The sequence below is a fragment of the Leptopilina boulardi genome, unplaced genomic scaffold (genome assembly GCF_019393585.1).
Source record: "Leptopilina boulardi isolate dan_hultmark-lab unplaced genomic scaffold, ZJU_Lbou_2.1 LbouV2_367, whole genome shotgun sequence".
Taxonomy (NCBI): Eukaryota; Metazoa; Arthropoda; class Insecta; order Hymenoptera; family Figitidae; genus Leptopilina; species Leptopilina boulardi.
The window spans coordinates 1,935,930-1,954,013 of record NW_026137937.1 but is presented as its reverse complement, the minus strand read 5'-3'; the positions used below and the strand labels follow the sequence as shown (position 1 = coordinate 1,954,013).

The following is an 18,084-nucleotide window of genomic DNA, read 5'->3' as shown; positions in this document are numbered from 1 at the left end:
AAAAAAAGTTTTTTTTTAACGAAAATAGATAAAGTACAGAACAAAAAGTTTCTGTAAAATTTAGTTCAGTTTCATTTCTTTCATTTTATACAATATACGGAAGTGTAAACTGAATGTGTGTTATTTAAAACATATATACTTGAAAGTAAATGAAAAGTGATAATTGAATTCTGATTAGATCAAAAAAAAAAATGAAAGAAAAATTAATTTTTCTTCCTGTGATATTATTTATTTTTTTAATTTTTTAAATGAAATGAAAATATTTCACTCTCTAATTAATTTAAGAATTCATTATTTTAGTGTTTTAATAAAATTGAAGCATACGTTTTATGTTTAAATGTTTTTTTTTTTGTTTAATTTTCTCATTGCCTCTTTAATGCCAGTACTTTATTAAATAGACCAAAATGAGTATTATTTTTAAAAAAAATCAAGTTTCTTTGCTTCAGAGAAAATGAAAAACAACATTTTCTTGAATTTTAAAAAATTCTAAATGTAATTTTAATTTTAAGAAAGTATTAAATGTTTGCTGTTTGTTCAAGATGTTATATAGAAAAATGAAAATAATTGAAGAATTATTTTAGAATGTTAATTTCAAAATGTCTGTTTAGATATTATAATACCAGCTGAGTATCAAAGACTATTTATGTAAAAAAAAAAACATCCAATACAACTATTTATTACTATTAAATTATTTGTTTTTCAAAACGATTGTGAATATCTTTTTATGTACTTGAATGTAATTATAATAAACTATAAGATAAAAAGATGTAAAAACGAATGAAAAGTTTAATTCTATTCCTTCATTTTTAGTTTTTAAATTCAAAAAATTGAAAATAAATGTTATTTATAAAAAATACAAATTTTAATTATATACTATATTCATACATGATAATCTTCTTTTGATCTTTTTATATTTTCTTTGATTATTTTAATTTCAATAATTTTTTTAAAATTAGGCTTTTAATTATTAATATTTGAAAATGCGTGCCAAAAGTCACATGACTTCTAAACTAACATGGCGGCAAATGCATAATCTGGCGCGCGTTTTCCATCAGATCCCCTCAGAAAGTGAGGTTAAGTCAGTCATAAATTTTTATATTTACCGGTTATTTTCCAGTAAACAATTACTTGTTTAAATTTTGCCAATTGCGATAAAAGAATAGAGATTTTTTATTAATATTGTGTTTAAATATAATTCATAAATATGGGAGATACTGATTTTAATGAACTTTTACGAGAAGCTGAACAACTTTCTGCTGCTGTCGAAGGCAATGGTGAACTTCCTCAGGTCGAGAGAAATCTTCGACAAATATTGCAAGATTCCAATGAGCTTTTATCGCGTGTTATTCAAACTGGAGCTCAGGATAATCAGGTCCAAGCGTAAGTTATTATTTTTAAATAATGAATCTAACAGATTTTTAAATTTTCACATAGAAATTATTTTCATATAAAAATTTCAGTTATAATTTTCTTTATTTATTTTCTAATTGAATTTCAGTCATCTTCTTTTGGGTTCTCGAGGAATTGATTTACCACAAATCTCACAGAAATTAAATTCACTTAGTACTCGTCGAACATTTGAGCCATTGGATCCAATTGCAGACACAGATATTGTCAGTTATCTTCGTAACGAGAAAGAAAATGCAATTCTCTCCATTATTGATCAAGTCCATAAGGATGTGCGTAATTTATATTTACGCTGTGTTTATTTAGCCCGCTTATTTTAAAAAATCACCAAAATGAGAACTATTTAGTTTTCAGTAAGTAATTAAAATATTTTTTATTTTTCTTATTTATTTATTCTAGAATAATAAAATACATTTTATTATATAAAATGTATATTAAGTGGAATTAAAAATAAGGCAATCGTTTATTTAAATATATTAATGTGATTTAATACAAAGTTTATTTGCTCCAAAATGAATTGTTTTGGTAGGGTTGTTTATATATTTAATTAAAGTTGTGGTAAAAAACAATTTTTTGTTTAAACCAAATTTATTGTAAAAAAAACTGTTAAACTACAGGTATATTTATTTTCTAATAAATTATTAGAAAATAGTTTATGAAATTGTTTTCTATTGAAACTTAAAATTTCCAAATAAAAATTAATTTTTGAAATACAATTAAAATTCTTATATTTTATAAATACGTATGGGTCATTCCCTGGGAAATTTTCATTCAAAATTTTTTTTGTCCGAATCATTTTTTTTTTCGAAAAATAAGAAAATACGTATTTTTTTATTTGATGAAAATGAAGGATAAAAGGATAAAACTGAAGTTACCAACGTTGATTCAATGAAAAAAATAAAAGTTAAGGATTCTAATTCCCATCAAAGAAATTTATTTATTTTCAAACCTTTATAAACTATTCTCTAATAATTTATTAGAAAATAAATATACCTGTAGTTAAACAGTTTTCTTACAATAAATTTGGTTTAAACAAAAAATTATTTCTTTACCACAACTTTAATTAAATAATTAATTAAATTAAATATATAAACAAGCCTACCAAAACAATTCATTTTGGAGCAAATAAACGATTGCCTTACCGTAAAATGGGGTAAAGTCGACGTTTGCGGGTAAAGTCGGCCGGCGCTTTAAACACTTAAATATTGTATTTCATTTATTAATTTACATTAATTCTAACTACATTTTTAATAAAACTCGGATTTCTTCTGGAAAAAAGTAATAGTTAAACTTTAAAATGATTTAAAGCGCCGGTCGACTTTACCCCCAAACGCCGACTTTACCCCATTTTACGGTATTTTTAATTCCACTTAATATACATTTTATATAATAAAATATATTTTATTATTCTAGAATAAATAAATAAGAAAAATAAAATAGTTCTCATTTTTGTGATTTTTTAAAATAAGCGGACTAAATAGACAAAATCTTGCATTTCTCCCGCTAGCGGGCTAAATAATCTATCGCCACTATTCCTCCCGTTAGCGGGCTAAATAGACACAGCGTTATATTAACATTAATTAGAAAATGAAAGGAAATTATTCTTTGATATAATTTTTTTTTTCTATTTTAGACATTTCAATCGAATCGAGTACAACAATTGGAACATATTTTAGGGGAATGGAAACAAATGAGATATGAAATTATGAATGCAATGACTGCACCATCAGGTGATTTGGTCGATTTACGAGGAACACCACAACGTACAAAATTAGCAGGTTCAATGATCAGTGGACTTTCAAGTATGGAAGTTGCTTACGCAAAAGAGCTACAAAATTACAACGATCATGTTCTTCGTGGTGTTACACGACCGAGTTTATTTACACTTTTCGCTAAAGCCGCTGAGGCGTTTAATGACAAAAAAGTCCTCGACATGTGGCAAATGGTCAAGTGTATGATTGAAATTCCCCCCACGCCACGTGGTGATCAAATTAAATCACGTAGCAGTCCAGCTGTTGAGCAGAAAATTATTTTTCAAGCACGTTCATATCTTGAAAATCGTTATAAGGAATTTATGAATTCAGTTGTAAATGAGAATTTAGTTCAAGCAAAACGTGGCGGAATTCCAGGAACTTTTCCATTGGTCAAAAGTTTTGTTGGCATTAAAGTTCACAATTATCGTGATTTAGAGGATGTTTATGTTGACGATAAACCATTGTGGCCACTTATTTATTATTGCATGAGAGCTGGCGATTATAGAGCTGCTCTACAATGTTTGACACAATGTGGTTCAGCGTTTCAAGAATTTCGTCAAGCTCTCGAGGAAGCTGCAAAGGATCCACAACTACATCCGGGTAGTCGTACTGAATCAATTCTCAAATTACATTATCGTAAACATGTTCGATCTGCCACTGATCCTTATAAAAGAGCTGCATATTGCGCTCTCGTTCCATGTGAACCAGACGATCTTCATTCTGAAGTAATGTCAACGGCTGACGATTATCTTTGGCTGAAATTATGTCAAATTAGAGAGCAACCTGATCCTGAACATAAGCTAACATTGGATAGTTTACAAACAACGATACTCGAAGTTTATGGTAAGAATTTGAATTTGAATTAAAAATTAATTATTTAATTTAACGTTTCTTTTTTTCTTTTAAAGGAGAATCATATTACCACGCACACGAACAACCATTCTTGTACTTTTCAATGCTATTTCTAACTGGTCAATTTGAATCGGCGATAGAATTTTTGGCTCGTGGAGCAAGTGCTCGACATTTAGTTCACGCTGTTCATTTAGCAGCGGCAATGCACGAGCATAATTTATTGGCTGTTAGTCAAAGTGTTTTAGCGCCATTAATAAGTACTGATGTTGCTGATAAACCACCAGCGAGAAGATTGAATTTTGCGAGATTAATTTTACTCTACGTAATGAGATTTGAAGCTTCAGATCCAAAAGAAAGTCTTCACTATCTCTTCTTGCTAAGGTCTTTGTTTAATGTGTTAAATTATTAATTTTTATTTGAAAAAAAAAAATGTTTTCAAACCTCTATATGATTTTAGATGCATGAAGGATCCGTACGAAAGAAATATGTTTGCAGCATCCACTGCTGAAATGGTTGTCAGTGCAACGCCAGCAAATCGTGTTTTATTAATTGGAAAAATTGATAAAGATCGACGTTTACCGGGAATGTTGGATCAATTGCACATTAATACAGACGATGTTATAAATATTGCAGCTGATACAATGTACAAAAAAGGAGTTTTAGAAGATGCTGTTACAATGTATGATCTTGCGGGAAATCATGAAAAAGTTTTAAGTATAATGTGCATGTTATTGGCGCAAGTTGTTAGTCAAAAAGCTGAAGTTAATTCATTAAGATCACGATTACATGAAGCAGCAACTGACATGAGTATCAGGTAGAGAGAAACAAATTTATTTTTAAATTTAAAATGGAATATTGATTTATGTTAAATTTTTATTAATATTTTAAAATATATTTAGATATCAAGGAATGGCAATTCAGGCACCGTCCGAATTAGTAGCTGCTTTCTATACACTTAGAGATCTAATGGTGTTCTTCGATCAATTTCACAATGAACAATATCAAAGTGCTTTAATGGTAAATAATTAATTATCTAATATAAAATCATGTACTTTATTTTATCTGAATAATATCTTTTTTTTTTTTTTTGCAGACCATTGCGGAGTCAAAATTATTACCGTTAAATATGAAAGAAGTGGATGAAAGAGTTACAGCTTTACGTCGAGTGGCACCCGAAGTTTCTGGTACATTGGCCGATGTTCTTTTAGCGACAATGACAATTCTCTATAAGCAATATCAAAAATTACGTTCTTCAGAGCCTGGCGATGAAATTGCAAGGGAACAACAATTGCGAGATTTACGAGAACAAGCTCGTGCTTTGACAAGTTTCGCTGGAACTTTACCTTATAGAATGCCAAATGAAACTAATAGTAAACTTGTTCAAATGGAAATTCTCATGCATTGAACTCAAGATTTAAATAATGTGTGAAGACGTTACTGTAAATTAATTCTAGTGTAAGTTATTAATATTTTTTTATGTTTAAATCAATCTTTCGTAATAAAATATGAGGTAATTGAAACAATGTTTTGTTTTTTTTAAATTTAAATATGAAATATTTCATTATTATAACAATAGAAAATAATAACAAAATTCTTATAAAATTATTGTTGCTATTTCAATATAACTAAACTTAATTTAAAAGTGATTTGTTGAACGATATATTTATTTTATAAAATTAACAGCCTTATTGCAGTTATTAATCATATATTTATATACAAAAGTCATAAATTTTATCTAATATAAAAAAAATGTAATTAAAATTATTTCGATGAATAATTAAAAATTAAAGAATAGTTTGCTAAGTGCTTTAAATTTTGGTTAATAATAATTTAATCGTTATCTGATAGATTACATGATTTTAAAGGTGTGACAAACAAACTGCCACTGAGATCTTCAACTTTTCCTTCTTTCACCTAAAATAATTATTAAAATTTATAAATTATTAAAAATACAAAGTTTAATAGTCTGTACAATTGAAAAAAAAACTCACAGCTCGATAGTCGAGGATCATTTCCTTAAAGGCAAGAAAGTCCGTGAATGCTAAAAGAATTTCGAAAATTTCACCTTCTAACTCTGATTTTTTGTTACTGTTAGGAAAAAAAAAATGTTAATTGCTGTTTAATTAAAAAAAAAAAATTGTAATCTTTATTTATTAACTCACCTCAACTGTTTTAAAAATGTAGTCATTGAAAAGTTTGGTATAACTTTTTTAAGATTATTTTCCAAAAAAGTTTCTATGTCTCTATTCTGTAAGTAGAATTAATTAATTAGACATTTTTTTTTAATTAATTCAATATAATTGTTCAAAAAAACATTTAACGTCTAAAAAATTTCTCTGTTAATTTTTTGTTTTATTTCAATTCACAGATATAGAATTAAAAACTTACATAATCATTAAAAATATCCATGTAAATCAATTTATTTTCTTCAATTGGCTCAAAAATTTGCCAATATTTTTCTAAATAACGCTGTTGCAACGTTTGAAAATCATCCTCTGAAAAAAAAGTGAAAAATTTAATGTAATTACAATTTTCTTATCGTTATCTAGAATTTCAAATTTTACACCTACACGAAATGTGTTAAATATATATTAATTAAATTTAATTACCCATTAAAATATCCTCTATAAGACCAATAACCTCGTCAAAGGAGAAATCATCTACTGTTATTTTATTTCTTCGAAGGCAATCTAAAAGATCAGAATCGACAGAATTTGTAGCACAATCTAAACGAGAAATTATTTTAATTGATTAATTCATAATTTAATATAAACATTCATAAAAGTTATTAAACAAACCTCCCACATTCTGTGCCATGTTTTTCTAATAGTTTTGCACACAATGCAAACACTTTTATTATTTTTCTCCACAAAGTTAAAGCATCTTTTTTTTTTTTTTAATTAATTGACTTTGTCTCTATTATAAATTAATGCTTAAAAGTTGATGGATTTATTTATTAAAAGTTGCTACGAACAAATTATTGTAATTGTCTTTATCAGAATATGTTACCATAGCAACACACTGTTTCTTGAGTCATGATTGGCTGTTGTTTTTTGTCCAAAGAAAAATTAAGAATTTGATTGGTTTAAAGTAAAAATGGCGCCATCTCCTGGACGTTTTAAGTGACACCTGTAGTGCGCACATAACCTAAAATATGTTTCTCTGTCAATATTGTCAACATCGTGAGGTCCAGTTCACTATGAGCTTTCTTGTGCTTCGTTTGTAAAGTGTGGGTGTTTAAAAAAAATTAAGAATTATATTGTTGAAGTTATGGGCTCACTAGGAGCTCTGACTTTCATTCTTTAATTAAAACTGTAATTTTAAATCACTAAATAAGACAATCTTCCCTGGGCTACGATTATCTTCAATTAAGCACAATTTCTACGAGGTAAATACAATCTTATATATTCATCATTATCAAGATTTCCCTTTGTTCATAAGTTTTTTTTATGAAACCATTATTTTTCAGCAAAAAAAAAAGTGTTTTTCTTATTTTTGTTAAATGTTAAAAAATCAAAAGTTTATTTTTTAAATGAAAATATTGATGATTTTTGCCATTTTGTCTAATATTTCATGAACGTATATAATAAATTGAAATATATGCCTAAATTAGACATTAATTTTGCATATTTGGTAAAATTGTGTTCTGCGTGAAATTTACAATTCTCAGATGTAAAAAGACGTGCATGTCAAACGTGACATTTCATTATTATTTTGTAACAGAGTAGGGACGCCCTTGTGTTCAAAGTTCAATTTGTACTCCATTAGCAATAAAAGTTTCATCGCAAATGCAAATACTTATCGATATATATATATATATATTTACAATAAATTATTACCGATTATGTAATAAGAATATTATCAGGCAGGAGTTTTAGAAATTATTGATAAATGAATATTGAAAATTCAATTGGACTAATTAAATATATATTATATAAGAAAACGATGCAATTATGACCCTAACTACGCAGTTGAAAATTATTCTCTTTTATTTTCAGCATTGGCTCCAATTAAAATCTAGTGCAATTTGATAAAAAAAAAGTTTTCTACAATTTTCTCGAATGTTCACAGTGCAAAAGTGCATTTATTATTGAAAGAAAAATAAAAATAGACAAGTTCTGACGTAGTAGAAATGCAAATAACAAGTCCTAGATTGTTTTTCAGTTTAATTGTCAAGGTTGACGATGATTTTTATGTTTTTTAAATTCATATGAATTTAAATATTAACTTTGAGTTTTAAAAGAATTGAGAATATTTCTTATGACAATAAAAATCGCAAACATTGAATTTTAGAAAATATTTTGATAAAATTTTGAAAATGAGAAATTTTTTTTTGGAAACTTAACAAAATAATTTTACAGAGCATTTTTTTCAATTATATGAATAGATTTCAGGTTATAATTAAAAAAAAAATATATATATATATAGCTAATTAAATTTATGCAAGATACAATTATTTATATTATTGGCTTTGAGTTTTATACACCTGTTGATACGTCACGTATATCTATAAAGATTAAAACTAACAAAGGGAATTTTTTTCGACATTCTGAAATTATTTTTTTTGCTTAAATGGCTTCTTGCATCTTCTATAGAGTTAGGTTTATTATTGAAAAGGAATAAGATCAAAGTCTATTTTTATATAAAAGTTCTTTGTCATATACAAGTTTTGACCTCACTTAAATTTAGTGACGTCAACTTCAAATCGTTTGCAAGCATGAGTTATTGTTTATTCAAGATATGAAGATAAATGAAAGAAAAAAAAACATGTAAACAAAAAAAAAATACATGTAAATATACATGTTTTAAAAATACACAGTTCGACTTTAAAAAAAAAAACGCAACTTATTTCAAGTTTTATGATGTGAAATACAACTAATGAACTTTTTTTTAAATTCGAATAGCATTTTTCTATTTAAAATTGGAATGGAGTAGCACAAAATAATTATCATTAATTAATAATTAATAATTAATTATAACAAATTGTTTTATACTTTTTTTATATATAAGGCAAGTTTATGTTCTCAAAAAATTAAAATCACATATGATTAATATAAAAGAATCATAGCAAAAAAAAAAAAAAAAACTTGAATTTTTCCAGATGAAATTAGCAACTTCTCTCAAGTTATCATTATAACCTTCATCTTTCAAGAATTAGCAAATAATAAATTTTTGTCCAATGCTCTTATCTAATTTCTATTTTTCTCATAGTTTTTTTTTTTCGCTAATCAATGTTAAAGTATTTTTGCAACTGATAAATCGAGGAAGTATTACCTCTGATGATGTTTACATCAAAGTTAACACGTTTCGTATAAAGACAACAAAAAATAAATTTTTATCGGTTAATTATTATCTTCGTAAATTCTATATTCAAGTTCGCGGTAAGATTATACATAGTGCGTAAAATTTTTCATTATTTATGATTGTTTTATTCGTGTAATTATTTTTTAAAAAATTTAAGCAAACATTAAAATTATCTTACTTAAAATTTGATAACTTTGTTCACAATTATTTCGAGTTGTTGGCACTGGCACTTGGCCAATCATTTAAATCTTGCAGCATTTACGGTAAATTAATGTCATGTTGATGATTATTAGTCTTTGAATATTTCATTGTCACATTTCAAGGATTTATTGTTTAGATTATCATTTTTTTATTATGTAATTCTGACCTTTGACTTTTTAAAGTGAACGTCTAGTTTTAATTATAATTATAAAAAAAAAATGATTAATGGATTTATTATCTTTATTTAAACATGAAATTTGTTAATAATAATTATTATTATTATTAAATATGTATTATTTATTATTAAAATTTTTTTAGAACGTGCGACGACAGCCCACCCTTTTTTCGAAAGGGCGGTGCAGAGTGGAAGGGAAGAGAAAATTTTGAATATCGAGCTGAAAAATTATTATTAAAACTGATAGATTTTTGAGGGAGATGAGCGGTCATGCCGCAGCCGGTCCTGTCGAAAGCAGTCAAGCGGTTCTCGAAAGGATTCAAGTTACTGTCTTATCAAATATGACAAAAACAACATCAGTAACACCCACCGCTTCGTCCGTCCCAGAAACAAACCTCGACACCATGGTGATGAGAATAATTTGCAAAATTTTAAAAATCGAAATTTAACGATAACAAATCACACGATTTATTTGAAGATTTAAAAAATTTTGAAATATAAAATAATTTTTGTATTTCAAAATGAAAAACTTTTATTTTCAATTCATGTTAATATGTCTATTTTGAAATGAGTTTTGTATAAATTTAATTTTGTAATTTTTTATATAAATTTTCAATCAAAAATTATTATTTAATATAAAATTTTATTTTGGAATTAGTTTTATAAGATTTTTATTTGTGATAATTTTCCAATAGTTTGTTAATAATTAAATTGATAAGTTTTTAATTTGAAATACTATAATTTGTTATAATTGGGAATATTTTTTTTTGTTTTTAGGAGAAGAATAGAGGAATATCAAATACCCAGAGGGTCTGGACAAGTCTGTTGGCAGGAGCGGCTGCAGGAGCTTTGGCCAAAACAACGATAGCGCCACTCGATCGTACAAAAATTAATTTTCAAATATCAAAGAAGCCATATTCAGCAACTGCTGCTATTGATTTTATAGTGAACACTTATCGTAATCATGGTCTTATAAGTTTATGGCGAGGAAATAGTGCAACCATGGTCAGAATCATTCCCTACGCCGCGATTCAATTTACAGCACATGAACAATGGAAAAGGATATTACACGTTAATGGTCATGATTCGTGAGTTTCAATTATATCCATTCGAAAATTAAACAAAAAAATTTTTTTTTTTTAATTAAATACAAACAACATTTACATCAATCTTTCATATTAAAAACATAATATATTTTTAATAAATTTCAGGGATCACAGAGTGTCACCTATTCACCTTTTTTCACCTATTTTTAAATTTGGTATCTATTTCACCTATTTCGATTTGTCACCTTCTTTCAGTTATTGAAGAAATTTTTTTTTTATTTTGTACTTAGTAATTATTTTTTTGTGTTTAAATATTGCGCTTTTACTTTGAATGAACAAGCCATACTTGGCCATTTGAGCATCGCACCTCCAAAACTGTAAGAGTTAAGGGGGGAAACACTTTTTTCCGAAATTTCGAGTTTTTTATTTATAGCTATATTAAATTCAATTCCAAAAAAAAAAATAGGACAAGTGCGAGTTACACTTGCACTAAAATCGAGGGTTCCGTACACGAAGCGAGCTTATTTGGTATAAAAACTAATGTTTAAAAAATATAAGTTTTGTATGTCAAATAATGTAAGTGATACAAAAAGAAACAATTTTTTAAAAAATCTTAAGAAAATTGTTCCTTTTTGTATCACATTATTTTAAACATATGTTTTTATACCAAATAAGTTCGCTTCGTGTACACTGGCATTTGTCCGATTTTATTTTTAATTAAAATAAACATTTTCTTTAAAAAAAAAAAAAAAATGTGAAAAGAATATTGAATTAAAAAAGAAAGAATAGGAGGAAGAGAAGAAAATTAGAAAAAAATCAATAGAACAGAGAAACGAATAAAAAACTTATGTGAAAAGTTCACTTTTTTCAAAAACAATTTCTTTTCGAAAAAAAACTTAATTAAAACAACTTCTTATCATGTTTTTTAAATTATTTCTCTAATCTACATACAAAAATGCGTGAAAATGAATAAATTTTAAGCCCTTTAGATAAAATTTTCTTTGTTTTTGGAAGAAAATTCATAATTTTTTCTATTATTGTCAGTTCTTTCCTGACAGCACCAAGACCATCAACTCCAATCGTCCTCGCTATATTTTTTTTTTGTAATCTACACGTAAAAATATATAAATTTGAATTACTTTAGATAAAATTTTCTTAGTTTTTGGTCGAAAAATACATTTCTTTCCCTAAAATTATCATTTTGCTTTAAAAATTTGATAAAAATTAATCATCAACTCCAATCGTGCTCACATTTTTTTCCCTGTAATTTTCACGCAAAAATATATTTATACAACAAATATAAACAGTCTGGGTTGAATATTGTGTGCGCTAGGGAGAATAAATCATTTTTTTCGAAATTCATGGTTTTTCCTTGACAACGCTATGATAATCCATTCCAATCGGGTTTGCTATATTTTTCCTGTAATCTACACGCGAAAATGCATATGTGTACTAAATTTCAGCCCTCCAGATAAATTCGTGTGACCGCTAGGGGGGGAGGGGGGTACACGATTTCAAAAAAAACCGATATTAATAGGGTTCCGAACCGAGTACGGAACCCTAAAAAAGAAAAGGAATGACGTGGAAAAGCTTCATAGCAGTATCAGAAGAAAAAATTCTCTTATAATGGACAGTGCTGCAAAAAAGTACTCTTTAGTAACAAATAAATTGTTAATAAACCTTAAATTACATGTTTATTAATCTTTAACAATAATTTTTTTGTCATCTATTTTTGAAAAAAATTGTACCTTTTCACCTTTTTTGATGACAAAAGGTACTGTGATCCCTGAAATGTATTAAAAAAAAAAAAAAAAAATTCAAGATGAATGAATTATTTTCAATTTTTCTTATGCAGATCATCAGGAAAAAGATTCTTGGCGGGATCATTGGCAGGAGTGACGTCCCAGGGGATGACGTATCCATTGGATTTGGCGCGAGCGAGAATGGCTGTGACGGACAAGGACGAATACAAAACTTTGCGACAGGTTTTCTCTCAAATCTACAGGCGAGAAGGTGTTTTAGCTTATTATCGAGGGTTTACTGCAACGATATTGGGGGTCATTCCATACGCTGGCTGCAGCTTCTTCACATATGACACACTGAAGAATCTACTGACTGGTGAGTCGGTTCATTCAAGAATTCGCTTCAGGCCACGTGGCATTTACATTGCTTGAGAATGATATATAAAATCAAAACACACTTAATAAGTAGTCAAAAAAAAAAAAAAGAAAATATTTTTTTCTAAAAATTCCCGCAATGTCTATTTTTTTGTATTTGTATATAAATATCAAGCAAAATGCTGTGACAAGTACCGTTTCACGGTCAAGGCCTTACTTACTACTTTGATAGAGACGCTTGTGCACAGTCCATGACAACTTTTAAGTGTTTACTTCATATTGGATGATGACGTGTCGGTAAACAGTGCACACAGCAAATAGTCCTGGATTTTCGGCGCTTTCTGGTCTGGCATGCGGTGCCGTTGCTGGGATGGTGGGACAGACGAGCAGCTATCCTTTGGACATCGTTCGCAGGAGGATACAAACTTCAGCTGTCAAGGGACAACACTACCGGACTGTCATTAAAACTGCGACCAAGATTTATACGTAAGCATATTCAATTTTATTATTTAATTATTTACCAAAAAAAATTTTACAGTAAAATTAGCATTTTTTTTTTTTTTTTACTATTTAACACGTCCATGAAGTTCTCAACGTTTATGATCAATAATTTAGAAGAAAAAATATCTTGCTGTGCAAATTATTATAATTTTTTGTCCAAAAAAAAAAAATATTTGCAACGTTTCTCGATCAACAATTTTTAAAAGAAATATTTGTAGGCAAAAAATTAATTATTTTTCGAGTAAAAAATATATATTATTTTTCAATCATTGATCATAAACGTTGTGAACTTCATCGACGTGATTTTTTTAAACTTCATATCAAAATTTTATCAAAAATGCTTTATTTTTAAAGAACAAATAAAGTAATTAAAATTATACTTTTAATTTTAAAGATTTATATAACTACAAATTTTTAATTCTTTAATTTATTATAAAAGCGTAGGAAAACTAATTTTCAGTTTAGATTTTCTGGTATTTTTTAATTTTTCTATATTTAAAGATAAAAATAAATTTTCGTATTTTCAGCATTTTTTATCTACATAAAATTTTATGGAAAAATCAAAAAAATTGAAAGTACCAATAAAAATGTCACTCAAAAATAAATAAAATACATTTTATAAATTTTTCGATTAAAATAATTTAAGAAACTAATTGCTAAATCTAATTTGAGAAACTGTTTAAATTGAAATAAATTAGTATTTTTGTTCAAAAATTAATGAAAAATTTTATAATTAAAAAGTCAATTAGTTAATTGTTTAAGAAATCAACTTCAAAAATGTTATTTAAATAAATGACAAATATTTAAATATTTTTACGATAAAATTTTTATTTTTAAATGTTTAAAATATTTCTAATATTGTCTACAAGAAGAATAGTTATTTTTTAATTAAAGTTTATTTATTTTTAATTTATCTCAATTAAAATATTATGGATAATAATTCTAATAAAAAAAAATTAAATTCTAAATTTATTTTATAAATTAAAGTCTGACATTGCGAAATAATTTTGATTAATAATTATTTGTTTTGCTTTTAGAGAGGAAGGTATAATGGCTTTCTTTAAAGGTTTAAGTATGAACTGGGTTAAAGGTCCTGTGGCTGTTGGAATCAGTTTTACAACATACGATGTGATCCGTGATACGCTTAGAAAAGTCATATGTTAATTTCGATTTTCTCGAGAGATTAATTTACGAGAAATTAGAAATTACAAAAACAAAAAGTTAAGTTCCAAAATTGCCATTCAAGTTCTATTTCTTTATATAGAAGTAGATGTAAATTTTAAATAATAATTGAAGGTTTCATTAAAAGCTTCATGTACATATTTTTGAAAAATTTCTGTTAAAAAGAAAAATTGTTTATCTAAACTTTTTTGTCAAGTGATAAAAAAAAAAATTTCATAATGAAAAAAGAAATTCTGTGAAGAATTAATTTGAAAAGAATGTGTTGTTGTTCTTTTTTTTAAAGAACATTTAACACACATTCGAGTGTTACAAAATTTTGTACATACACTATAAATAAGAATTAAGTAAAAAGAACTTAGTATATTTATTATCAAATGATTATTTCGTAAAATTTATAATTAGTTTTATATGTTATTTCTTTAGAAATATCAGTTTTATTAAATGTTACATATTATTCTTTATATAATAATCAAACTATTGAAAATGTAAACTTTTCCGCAGTACACTGAAAGATACTGATTAATAATTATTATTTAAAGTGTTTTACAATACGGGAGAAAAAAGGATACCTATAGCTAATTTAAACAATTTTTAAAATAATTTTCAATACCAATTTATGGAATTAATATTTTAAAATATCTGAATTATTTTTTATTGTTATAAGGGTAAGATTGTTAAACTAATGGAAGTTTTGTAAGAAATTTAAATATATTTACGTTTTTTTTTATATTAAGAACATGACTGTCAGGTCATTTCATATGTAAATATTCTTCGCAGATTTTTTCTTTTTGTAAAATACTTGAAAAATTAAGCTGAAATTTTGTGAATAATATTTACATGTTAAAGCACGTGACTTAACAGTCCACATGTCCTTAAGTTTTCTTTCATAGAAACTTTTTAAAAATTTGATAATTAATTTCTTACAGTGGGCATTTCAAATCAATTTACACTATATATGTATATTAAACTGAGACTTTTAACTGACAATATCTTGCTATTGCACAACTTTGATTATGACTTTAATGTTGGTGATTGGATATAATTTTTCTAATGAATATGTTTGTTATCGTTTTTCATCGAACATTAAAAAAAAATTGCAATATTTTTATATCTTGTTAGTTTACTCCTTTGTACAAATTACTTTTAGTAGACAATTATATATATATTATCACTTTGTGTTTAATTTACGGGGTTTTAAAATTGTATTGCGTTTTTTTTTTCTTGCAAATCTAATCAATTTACATGAATCGGGAGAAGTGAATTGAAGACTTAAATAAATTTATTAGAAATTTAAAAATACAAAAAATTATTATATAATATGAAGGTTTATTAAATTTAAAAATAAATTGCTTTTTAATAAATATAAACTATTTTTCATTTTATTCGCTAAAATTACTATTGACAAAATAATAAAGATGAAAAAATTTTTTTCTATAAAAAATTCATTTTTATTATTATAAAAAAAAGTCTGCGAGTAATAATTCATTGAGGAAAAAAAAATATGAACGATTCCACAAAAATAGACACTCAAAATATTGGTATATGTTATTATACCATTGTCGGATTCCGAGATATGAATAAACTCTGATTGGTCCAAAGGAAAAAAAGAACCTTTTTTTACATTCCAGGCGACCTATAACGCAGATTCAATTAAAATCAAAAGTAAATCACGATTTTTATGTTAATTAAAATCAATTTCTCATTTACAAAAAAAAAATACCTATGATCCAGAACTTTATGATTAATAAATTTAAATTGGTCATAAAAATTTGTAGAAAAATTGAAAATAATTTCCATTAATGAAATAAGAATAATAAATAAATAATTTCGAGTTTTCACACTTTTTTTTTTTGTTTCACCTGAAAATATTTTCGCAAATATTATTTAAATATATATTTATATAAAACTTCGTGGAAAGCCAATCTTACTTTGGCTTTGTTTCCTGATCGTTGACGTATCTTATATAAATTTCTTGTTCATCCGAACCACCTGGTGGAATTTCAGCTTCATTTAAATATGAAACACCAATTGCAAGGACCGTTCCATCTTGACTGAAACTAAGAGCGGCAACTCCTGCATTATATCTATGGAATTGACATAATCGTTTTTTATTAAAACCATCCCAAATATTCACGTATCCATCGGATCCACCAGTTGCAAATGTATTATACACAGAATGAAAACTAATGGCGTTGACAGGATAAATATTTTCCACATTATTCTCTTTTATCCTGTGGCATTTAAAGGCATATTTCTTCTTTTGTGCCTCTTGAGTTGTATCTAAATATTCGACAGCAACTCTACCCTCTATACTACTTAGAACATAACCCTGGAAAGAAAACAATGTGTACATTAAAATTTAATTTTTTATTAATTACATATTCCAAAATAATTTATTTAATTAAATTTTTTATACCTGTTCATTGGGGAATCCCTTGATACATCTTGTTTGATATTTTAAACTACTTTCGCGACGTTGAAACATCCCGGCCATATTTCTCAAATCCCATATACACACTTTTCGTTTAGCTGTGCCAACAACAAATTTATCACCACAAACTGATAAAGCTAAAACTACATCAGGTTGAAGATAACTTCCTACACACGTAGGACTTCTTGGATCCCAAAGTTTTACAGCAGCATCCCAGCCACCAGTTAATATTGCATTTACTGCTCCACAGTATTCCACTTTTCTAATGGGTTTTTCGTGTGCTCCCATTACAGATTCTATCAAATTGTTCAAATCAATTTTTCTTTTTTCAATCAATATTCATTTATCAAAAATTCAATTAATTAAAAAAAATGACAATTTTCGATAAATAAAATATAAATAAATTAAATAATAACAACTATAATTAATAAATACGTATCAATTAATAACTAATTATCGAAATTACCTGTATTTGTATTAATATCGTACATTTTTAAAGTGTTTCCTAATCCGCCACTATAAGCGTGTACTGCATCCTGAAGAATATTTATATTCAAATAATATAACAATTATAAAAATTACGATAAAATTTTTTTTTAAAAAAATGATATTATATATTACCTGAAATGCAACATCCAGAACAGGTAAATCGTGATTATATTTAACTCTAAGGGAATTTGCATGAATATCATACAATCGAACAGTACTGTCCCATGATGAAACAAGGAGAAATTGTGTAGAATTTGGACCAAATTCTACAGCTGAAATTGCATCCGTTGGAGCATTTTTTATTTTAAATTCTGTACGAGATTCCATTTTTTCTATGAATCTAAAAAAAAACATTGTAAAAACATATAAAAAATAAGTATAAACATAAATTTTGTTTCTTACCTAACCTCAAAATTAAAAAAAAATATTACCTTTTCAGACTGCGATCACTTATATTCAATTACAATAAAATTGAAATTGATCACTTAATAGTTTTCTATGTAATGGCAAATTATATATACACGTAAATGAGGAATTTTTAATAGAAAATTTTAATTTCACACGTCTTGTTTATAAATCGCGATATAAATTACAGGCGAACCTTTCATAAGACAACCTCTAATAA

General features: G+C 26.4%; 4 protein-coding genes across 7 annotated transcripts; 2 read left to right on the top strand and 2 right to left on the bottom strand.

Annotated features, from left to right (window-relative positions):
* Positions 1-1,031: 1,031 nt before the first annotated feature.
* Positions 1,032-5,536, top strand: LOC127287036 (nuclear pore complex protein Nup93-like). Its single transcript, XM_051313745.1, has 7 exons — positions 1,032-1,380; positions 1,499-1,679; positions 3,041-4,004; positions 4,070-4,394; positions 4,471-4,827; positions 4,913-5,030; positions 5,107-5,536. The coding sequence occupies exons 1-7, from the start codon at positions 1,205-1,207 to the stop codon at positions 5,416-5,418; spliced, it is 2,433 nt and encodes an 810-aa protein (XP_051169702.1). The 5' UTR covers positions 1,032-1,204; the 3' UTR covers positions 5,419-5,536.
* Positions 5,537-5,656: 120 nt separating this feature from the next.
* Positions 5,657-7,036, bottom strand: LOC127287052 (ADP-ribosylation factor-like protein 2-binding protein). 2 transcript variants are annotated; one of them, XM_051313774.1, is made up of 6 exons: positions 6,812-7,036; positions 6,623-6,703; positions 6,402-6,508; positions 6,176-6,261; positions 6,005-6,101; positions 5,657-5,927 (listed from the first exon to the last, which is right to left on the bottom strand). In XM_051313774.1, the coding sequence occupies exons 1-6, from the start codon at positions 6,828-6,830 to the stop codon at positions 5,844-5,846; spliced, it is 474 nt and encodes a 157-aa protein (XP_051169731.1). In that variant the 5' UTR covers positions 6,831-7,036; the 3' UTR covers positions 5,657-5,843. The 2 variants fall into 2 exon arrangements, with proteins under 2 accessions (XP_051169731.1, XP_051169730.1); XM_051313773.1 differs by having other exon boundaries at positions 6,623-6,739; positions 6,812-7,033.
* A 140-nt stretch (positions 7,037-7,176) lies between these two features.
* Positions 7,177-15,647, top strand: LOC127287044 (mitochondrial coenzyme A transporter SLC25A42). The gene is made up of 6 exons (XM_051313760.1): positions 7,177-7,401; positions 9,837-10,100; positions 10,471-10,781; positions 12,595-12,857; positions 13,162-13,342; positions 14,395-15,647. The coding sequence occupies exons 2-6, from the start codon at positions 9,954-9,956 to the stop codon at positions 14,519-14,521; spliced, it is 1,029 nt and encodes a 342-aa protein (XP_051169717.1). The 5' UTR covers positions 7,177-7,401; positions 9,837-9,953; the 3' UTR covers positions 14,522-15,647.
* A 238-nt stretch (positions 15,648-15,885) lies between these two features.
* On the bottom strand, positions 15,886-18,051 carry LOC127287045 (mitotic checkpoint protein BUB3). Of its 3 annotated transcripts, none has more exons than XR_007843830.1 (6): positions 17,891-18,051; positions 17,592-17,799; positions 17,437-17,506; positions 16,956-17,266; positions 16,260-16,868; positions 15,886-16,172 (listed from the first exon to the last, which is right to left on the bottom strand). XR_007843830.1 is itself a non-coding variant. In XM_051313762.1 (6 exons), the coding sequence occupies exons 2-6, from the start codon at positions 17,784-17,786 to the stop codon at positions 16,395-16,397; spliced, it is 981 nt and encodes a 326-aa protein (XP_051169719.1). In that variant the 5' UTR covers positions 17,787-17,799; positions 17,891-18,051; the 3' UTR covers positions 15,886-16,394. The 3 variants fall into 3 exon arrangements, 2 of the variants coding, with proteins under 2 accessions (XP_051169719.1, XP_051169718.1); XM_051313762.1 differs by having other exon boundaries at positions 15,886-16,398; positions 16,468-16,868; XM_051313761.1 differs by having other exon boundaries at positions 16,468-16,868.
* Positions 18,052-18,084: the final 33 nt, after the last annotated feature.